This window comes from Seriola lalandi, unplaced genomic scaffold, assembly GCF_002814215.2.
Source record: "Seriola lalandi dorsalis isolate HSWRI2012SDOR001 ecotype SW California unplaced genomic scaffold, Sedor1 jcf7180002054934, whole genome shotgun sequence".
In the NCBI taxonomy this organism is placed as follows: domain Eukaryota; kingdom Metazoa; phylum Chordata; class Actinopteri; order Carangiformes; family Carangidae; genus Seriola; species Seriola lalandi.
Genome location: NW_019525486.1, coordinates 456,630 through 465,837, shown reverse-complemented (window position 1 = coordinate 465,837; position 9,208 = coordinate 456,630). Strand labels below are relative to the sequence as shown.

The window sequence follows — 9,208 nt, the reverse complement described above, 5'->3', positions numbered from 1 at the left end:
ACACGGGGTGGTGGGGGGTGAGAGAGGACTCCAGCAAGGGATCGCTTATTTATGCCAGGCTCTAATGTCAAACCAAACATGTGATCCTCAAGGCTTCCGTGCACACACACGCTCTTGCACACTCACAACACATCACACCATAGTCCTGACCTCTACGTCCATTTTAACCCTCGATAGTTCGTTTAAGCATCCATTAGCATTAACAGGCCGCTCAACGTCTTCACTTTTACACCATGAAACAGGCCAAAAAACACAATACTGATAATGAAATACATGATTAAAACACAGCAAGCACTGGACTGCTGTGATTTGGTTTGCAACCTTTAATCACAGCTAGACAGCTAGCTTAAAACTGAGCTAAATTTAGCTGAAAGATGACATCTAGGTTAGTCACAGCAGTTGTTTTATCAGCATTTCAGTGACTACACTTCAGCGTGTAATTACTACCCACTTCACTCTGAGATTTAGTCCTTTAAATGCTGTTAAAACAATAGTTATATGTAACTTACAGGTCTAAAACAACATTCACTTTACAACTAAATTTTATGGTTTTGATTTAGTTATTTACAAAAATAAAAATGTTTGTGCACTGGTAATATTTCAATCCAAAACTTACATCTTGAAGTCTTTACTTTTTCTTTCCTATTCTGGTTTAAACTCTCAACCTACAGCAACCTAGGCCCCTGTAGCTCCACCTCTGCCATCTTTGAAAATACTCCAGTTTTCACGGCATAGAACATCCATCAAACTTCTCCAAACAGCTCATGCAGCATAAATCAAACGCCGTGGCCAACTGATTGTAATGCCAATATTTACCTCACTATCTCCTGCTGTATAATTTCCCCCCGACAAAGCTGAGGTCACACACAACTTGTGCTGCATGAGCTGCAGAAATTTCATGCACATTTAATGCTGCTTCGAGCCACAAAAAGATTAATTGCAACGGTCTGGGAGAAAGCTGAAGTGGAATTATGGTGGCTCTCTGTGCTCGGTGGCCCTGTGGAGTTAAATGGAGCTTTGCCTGACGTGCTGGTATTAAGATGTATTCCTTCAAAGTTTTTTTTTTTTTTAAGTTTTGTAATATTAAGCAAAAGCAGATGATCACTTACACAGTCTGATATCACTTTTCATGTCACAGTTTCCAGTTGCTTTTCGGATTGATGAGTCAGATCTTAAATGTGACTGAGCAGGTTTACAACTCACTTTACTTGGAGAGGCCATTAAAACACACCTGCAGACAATTTCATTCACTGGGAGATTCCTTTTTGTGACGTTTTTATCCGACACCCCTCACACAGAACCACGAGTGTTTTCTGTGTATTTTTAGAGCGGGGAACTAAACCCCAAACCCTGACAGCACCACTGATGTTTTCAGCTCACTGGGCCGCAGCAAAACGGATCGATAGTCTACTGGGACTATGTGCTGAATGCATTAACTAAAGGGAAGCAGTGATGGTTATAAAGACATTTAAAGTCTGTAAACTTCAGGTTTGTGCCAACTCTCGGTTCATTTAAATCAACAGTTTTGATTTTTCTTTTGATAACTGCCTTTATTAAATTAAAGTTGGGACTATTTATTCATATCTTGTGCTTTTTATGCTACTCTTTTAATTCCTATGACGTCTGTTTCTTTTGTCTCGTGTTTCTTGTATATCTCATCTTGTTTTGAATTATATAAAGCACTTTAAATTGCCTTGTTGTCGACTGTACAAATAAACCTGCCTTGCCTATAGACCAGCTTTCTCACAGGCTGACATTTTATTAAGGAAAAGCATGTGTAACCAATAACATCAATAATGGCTCCGTTCCATTTAGGTGTCCCAGTAATCTGTGCCATTGAAGCAGCATGCACAATAAAAACAGCAGGGTCTAGATGCTAAATGGAACGCAGCCATTGCTGTTGTTGTTAGTTATACGAATTAAAATGTTGACATGGAGAAAGGTCTACTACAGTAGAGGACTTATGTCAGTTCATCAGCAAGTTTTGTAGTTTTTTTTTAACTTGGTTAATGCAATTATTAATAATTATTAACATAGCGTCACATAAGATAAATAAATCTTTACAAACACTTGATCTATGAGGCTCACACATTGTATATCCTTGGGATCTTAAGTTGTGCGGTATCACCTGAAACGCCCCAGTCTGTCCTTCACATTCAGTTCATCACGCTGTAAAATATCACTGGCAAGGTGTCAACTAAGTGTGACTTACAGCTTCCAAACGGGTGTCAGAGAACAACAGGCTGAACGCCGTTTCCTTCCCCCAACCATTTGTCTCCTGTTATTTATTTCATGTGCCTGCATTTTTACAGCAACGCGGCCCACGCTCTGAGACCAATCTGGGTTTGCAGGGGCAGTGGGAAAGAGGAAGTGGCTTGCTAGACAGCACTTCCTTCAGCCCGTCTCCCCGTCTTTACTGTGGCCCGCCTGAAAGAATAGACAGGAACATCTGGAATATGATAGTCCCGTCACACAACCACATCTGGAGCACAATAGCCCCTCGCACCAAAGTTACAAAAACACAGTAGCGAGCTGAAAAGCCTCGTCGCTGTCCCGGGGCCACCTCTGTTTTCACAACATGGCATTAATGTGCTAATGTGGGGGGGTTCAATAATATCTGAACCTAAGGGGAAACCAGCAGCTGTGGGTAGGCACATACTTGTCTTTCAGTGAGGTCGAGATTGACGGCGATCTCGTAGCGCCTTAGTCTGGTTAGGTAGTTGTGGTGGGCGAACTCGGCCTCCAGTTCTCGGATCTGCTCCTTGGTGAACGCCGTCCTCTCCTTCCTGGGCTTGCTGCTCACGTCTGACTTGTAATTCCCGTCCTGGGACTCTGAAACCAAACACCACACAGGTTTCTGTTCCACTCAGGGCAGATTTATATGCAACAAAAATAAAAATAAAGCCAATCTTATGTGGCAGGTGCGAGTCAGCAGGGGGAAGAAAAGAGGCAAGGTAAGGGAAACAATGGGAGCTGTCAATCACACTTTATTGTTCAGTCATTGTTTATGAACACTTTAAGTGGCTGGAAAGACTCACGGGCGGCTACACATGTGTGCCTGACTGTGGCAGCTGTGCTGTTACAATAAGCTGGCTTTTACACTGCCGACATGGATTTAATTTGTCTTTGTCTTAAAGGAATCTGCTTCTACAGCCATGTTTTTTAAATATGAAACAAAGCAGCTCTGCAGGATACATATTTCTTTCTTATTTAAAAACTCCTCCTTTGGTGGTAAAACCTGCCGAAGTACCACTACAACTATTTTTTTCTTTTCTTTTTCAGCAAAACAATAATTCCTGTGGTCATAAGATGAACATTTCTTAAAAAAAAAAAAAAGAAAAAAGACAGAAAAAAATAGCATAGCAAAACATTATGCATGTGTAACATAAAACGTTAATTGAAAGCATGCTGTGGAAATGTAATAGTGTATTTCCCTCTAATGAAAATAAGAAAATATAAAAGAATACATGTGTGAGCAACAAATACAAATTTAATGCGTTTCCTAAAGAAAAATGTGGGAGATATAAATATAAAAATATATATATATATAAATAAAAATCCCCAGAATGTGTCATCTCCACTTCAGCTCATCAACCCGGAAAATACTTTTTGTTTTGGCTTTTCCGAAGAAAACTTTCCGTAGAAAACACGCATGGTTAATTTACCCTCCAAAACTTTCCTATTGTGAGCAGCCCTTCGTGGTTTCGCTGTTGGGCACGCTTCAGTTGCACATTGCACTCGGAGGCAGCAGCGATTGCATGCAAATTCATCTGCGGTCCTGTTCTGTAGAGTGTGTTAATGCTGCAGGCCTGTGTCAAGCCAAACTGTAAATAGTCCTGCAGTGCGAAGTTTCTGCAGCCACGTCAGAGGAGGAGAAACTATCTCTTCACCTAAGCTGTCTCTCCGGAGGGACCCCTGTTGGTTCTGTTTTTCTGCCAGAAAGAGGATCTTCCTTCTAATTAAGTGTGTGTGTTTTTTTTCAGACCAAATAACTCCCTTGAGAGGCTGAGGAGAAGATGAGGGAAAACTGAAACTGCTCTACAAAAGTTATATTTGTATGGCACTTGCACAGTTTTAGAGCCAAGGACAAACAAAACAGATATATAAACTGCAAGAATTCCCACACGAATTTTATGAAATGAAACAGATCATTGCTTGACCCGCAGCCTGTGTCCGGCTCCCCCCTTGACCTTGCCTCTCTCTCCCTGTAATTTCAAACCGAGCGATTCCAAACAGTGTGTGGCTGATTGAAGCGGCCCTCGGACGTATTTACCCGCTCTCTCTCTGGTAAACACAGACACTGTGTAAAGAGAAATAAAAGAATAACACAGCCAGCTGCTTTCAGACCAGCAGCCCTGGAGTTAAAACGAGCGGCAGGCTTTTATGATACAGCCACTACACCACAGCAATTAGGTCCCCGCTGTAACTTTCATCTCTCCACAAAAAAGGAGGAATAATATGAGAAAAATACATGCACCCAGACGGGGCACGTCGTTTAGGGTTCCCAAATGAACTGGGCTCGGTGCAGGAGGGACCCTCTCCACAGCAAGAACGGACAGTCAAATCTCTGCTGATTTTCTGGTGAAGAATGAAATTAAATGCATCAGCACATCCCCAATGTTTTTTTCTAAAACTTGCCGCCAGCAAGAAGCTTTCAGCACCTCACGCTTCCTTTTTACAACACTGCCTCAACAAAATAAGACTTCAGGCACCTTTTATTGTTCCACACAGAAAATCTAGTAACTTTTTAAAGGACGACCACTCCCTTGACAGCGCTGGTCTATGCAAATATAACCCAGGAGCTCAGCGGACAGACACTCTGCAGGGCTTAAAAACACTTGCCCACAAGAAAATGAACAGGTTCCCCCAGAAACCAGACACCTGAAAATACCAAGGAGGTGGCTCATCTCATTAGCCCACCTTGTGGCCTTCCTTGAGGAAACAATCACAACTGAGCATTAGACACAGAAAGTTGAGATGCTTCATATTTGAGCAAAAAAAAAAAGAAAAAAAAAAAGAAAAGGGGGTGGGGGGGTAAAACTAAGAATGGAAATGAGCTCTCGGGTTTTGTTATTGTTTCTGTATCTAAATTCAGGTTTTGCTTAAGTTTCTGGTCCAGATGGTGAAACCCAATCAGGGCTCTATCTCATGCAACTGGCAGCAGTGTGATATTTAGACAGCTGATTGAGTCAGCAACCTAGCTAGCCCCCCTAATAATCAGCATGATTGGTGTTAGCGTGGAGAGAATGTACAGCACATGTAATGAGTATGCAGTAACTATTGTTACAGGGGACGAGGGATTTGGAGGCTGAGGCCGAGGTTTTCCAAATAATTTGACAAAGGAGGAAAGGAAATAGGAGTTGGTGTGTTGAATTTGTGAATTAGATATACTATTGCAGCATTTTGCATGTGGATAACGGGACATTTAGCACAAACAGAACTGTATGATTGAAGATTAAGCCTTCGAGCCTCTTGAAAAACTCTGATAGTGTTGGCATATTTCATATTGCATGATTCCTTTCTGATTTTTCAGCACATAACATCTGGAGTTCCTGTTAAATCAGTGAGTAATGAGGAGCTCTCTCTAGCATTTGGTATTATTACAAATACAAGTTTCCAGTGCAGTTATATTCCCTATCCATTACAGTCAGTTAAGAATTAGCCCTCTTATTATTTTTGCACATTTGAGTTGTGCAAACTGCAGCAGGGGAGGGAACACACACTACCCGAGATGATCAGCAGCATCCTGAGCGAAGAACTATTCACACGCAGTTATATCAGTCAGTGGTTAAAATGCAAGTGATTCGCTGTGCATACAAAGAGGCCTTTAAAAGGCTGCAAGATCAGCGCTGAGGGCCCGGCAATCCTCAAATGGATAGAGAGAGAACACCGAGCACACTTTCCCTGGAAAACTAAGAACTCTCACTAATATCACGTTCCCTGCGAGAACTCCCGCGACCCGGCCCCGGCAGTTTGTCATGCCGTGATTGATTATTGTGGTGACTGCAGGTTGGAAATGTTCTGCAGGTCATCAGGGAGGTGTTACCTATTTGACTACAGTCCTAGAGGAGGGATTTTTTCGTTTTTGAACCTCTTTGTGTTTTATATATTATCATTAATAGACAGCTTATATAATTCTGTGTCTGCCCCTCTTTAAGGAGAATATAAAATCTTAAAAACAGCTGCTTTATTTATGGTTAGAAACTGGCCAGGGATTATAAAGATTAAGGTCAGGACACCTGCAGCTGCCTGAAGGTGCCAAGTCACAATTTTTTACAAAATCACAGATTCCTTAACAACAAAAAGAGTGACCTTGAAGTTCATAGTGCAGGTGCACGTCACTGTAGAGAACATACACTCTGTCTGTTGAATATATGAAAGTAAACCTGTGTAATAAATCTCTCTGACTCTCTTTTAAGCTCTTTTCAGAGGAATGTGCTGGAATATTTTACTTAGGATAGTGAAATAATTTATAACCCATGAAAAAAAAGAACCAGAAAATATCTGATTTATTAATTGTTCTTTCATGTTGAATTAAATAAGATAAATTCATGTAGCACTCTATCAAGATACATACACTTGAAAATGACCTATGCAATCAGTGCCTTTGAACTTAGCAGTGATTTAGTCAAATGTGACACACTTTCATTTACTTCAGTAAACCTGAGTGATTTATTTTAACCACAAGATTTAGACGAGCAGAAAGCCTGAAAGCCTTCGGTCTGTCGGGTGTTTAGTGCGGCGCGAGGCGCCGGTGTAGTCTTTTACAATCCATGACATTAATTCTTTACTGTGTGCCTCATTTTCTGCCCTCTGAAGAGTATCGCAACAAACCAGATGTGATTTTTAAACAAAACATGGCAGCAGTCAGATGTGCCCACACAGTTATGATGTGGCCTTTGCTCCACGCTTCAGTCTGCCTGCTGCAACACCCTCGCTGCGTGTCAGCCAACACCTACAAACTGCTTTTCAGACAGTTTTTTGTTTTTCTATCAGAGCAGCAGAATCTCTGCAGTTATGTGCTGTTGAAAGATTTAGAATGACAAGTACAGATGTTTGTGTTATTCTTCAGCTCTGCTTGGAATTTCTTATAACACTGATATTTATGTGATGATGTTTATCTAACAAAAAGACTGAACAAAGACGTGCTGGGAACGCCTCAGAAGAATTTTACATTAAGGCTTTGGTTTTGATTTCTGTCCAAAGCAGCTTATTTATGAATCAGATTTGCAAAGGAATAAAATCTCTGCCATTAGGATTGTTCCAGTTTTTCACTCTCGGCTTAAACCTTGAAGTTTAAGTTCTTACCTGAACTGTCGCTTTTCCTCTTGCTGTTCCTCTTCTCAGCCTCAGCAGGTGACAGAGTCTGTCTGCCAAAGTCTGCAGGCACACAGGAGGCCCCTGTAGGGGTACTGCCACTGCCCAGACTGGGGGTGCTGGCACACATACTGGGCCCACCAGGATGACCCAGGTCTGGGGGTGTGGGCCCACTGTCGTGGGATGAGTGGGAGTGCGGGTGGCAAAGGTTGTGGCGTGCGGCACCACCAGGCGAAGGCATCTGTGGGATATGCCAAGATGTGTGGTGCTGAGGTGGGTGATGATGCTGCTGGGAGGGCAGGTGGCCGCGGTGGGGGTGGTGGTGGTGCTGCCCGGGAAACAGGCCGTCATCGGCCGGGTAGCTGGAGATGATACAGGGTGCTGGTGAGGAGGTGGAGGAAGAGGAGGATGAGGAGGCCAGGTCGGGGTAGGAGACGTGGTCCGAGCGTCCGTGCAGAGTCAGGGGAGACTGGGTGAAGGCGGGATGCAGGGCCTGCGCCGGGGCGTGGGGGCTCCGCAGACAGCCGAACAGTGTGTGATCCATCGCATGCAAACACACACGGCCCTCCAGGAAAGGTGAGAAGGGCAAGTGAAAAAGGGTAACGTTACTAAATCAACCAAAAACAAAAAAGATCACAAGCACATATCCAAGATGCTTCTCTTTTCCCCTTGACAAACCCAAAAACTTTTTCCTTCAATTCAAATAGTCACAGCAGAAAGCAAAGTGTGTTTTGAAATGGGTGTCCTGTGGTAATCCGGAGCGTGCGGCCAGTTGCCAGGCTGTACAGGATAAACAGTTAGCCCAGGATAAGCTTCAGCAGAGCCTCTCAGATGTCAGGAGGAACTGGGACTGGAGCTCGAGTCTGGGAGCAGAAGGAGGTTCCTAGGAACTGCAGAACGAGGGGAGCCGGCAGAGGGGATGTTATAAATAGGGTGTAACGTGAGAGGGAGGCTGGGTCACAGACTGCATACGCGCTACTGACCACATACATATGATCACCCTCCAAAAAGCACAGCACAATAAATCTGTACTATTAAAATGGCTGAGCCTCAGGAAAGAAGGCAATTTATTTTGGACTTGGATCTGACCTCCGGTGGCCATCTTTTTTCCCTGCAAGAAAACAGCCTTAATGGTTCATGGGTGTGGCTGGGGGAGGGGGGAGAGAGGGAGGGGAGGCGAGGGAGTGTGGAGAGATGGGGGGGCGGGGGGCGAGGTGTCAGGGGTTAACTCAGCATGTCACCCTGTCTTTGTCAGTTTTGACCCCTTTAAACACAGTTAGTCTTGTGCCAGTCGGCGAGGAAACTTGTTGCTTCAAAGTTTCCTTTGCACATGGTGTCGTCTGCTTGTGTCTCGTACTCCTGTGATGTAAAGAGCTCCAGATAATCTCTGTACTTCTATCTGCTACTTTAAAAGGAATATGAGAAGTTTTACTCAGAAATAATAATTAGAGAATAAAAAATATCATTTGCAGCGCAACAAGATCTAGTCTAAAATAAGTGTTAACATTTCGTCATCCAAGGAAGTATAATCTTTAAAATCAACCACAGTCCATTTTAATTCAGTACAACCAATCACTGTGTATCTTATTTTGAAATGAAGCGTCATCAAACCAATGAACACATCAATACAGGTACTAATTTTACCTTTGATACAAGATCGCAAAGGTCAGCAGCTTTAATTTAAAAAACATTGCATCAAATAAAAAGTTTCGGGCCACTTTAAAATTACTAATAATTACTGTAACAATAGTACAAATTGAAAAGAACTATTTTAGATTTCAACTCAATCCTTTATCACTGTTTTAAATGAGTACGTGCAGACAGAAAATAATCTGTAGCTTGCGGAATTGAGAGTGACCAGAGGAAAAATCCCCAGTTTTATATAGTTTTA

At 42.7% G+C, this 9,208-nt stretch overlaps 1 protein-coding gene across 1 annotated transcript in view; it reads right to left on the bottom strand.

The window, feature by feature from the left end:
• The window catches only part of meox2a (mesenchyme homeobox 2a), an 8,940-nt gene extending 663 nt beyond the window's left edge, over nt 1-8,277 (bottom strand). The window contains exons 1-2 of the mRNA XM_023393424.2: nt 7,309-8,277; nt 2,660-2,832 (exon numbers count right to left, since the gene is read on the bottom strand). Of these exons, the coding sequence (XP_023249192.1) occupies nt 2,660-2,832; nt 7,309-7,861 (726 nt within the window). The 5' untranslated portion in view covers nt 7,862-8,277. The remainder of the gene's footprint in view (nt 1-2,659; nt 2,833-7,308) is intronic.
• Nucleotides 8,278-9,208: the final 931 nt, after the last annotated feature.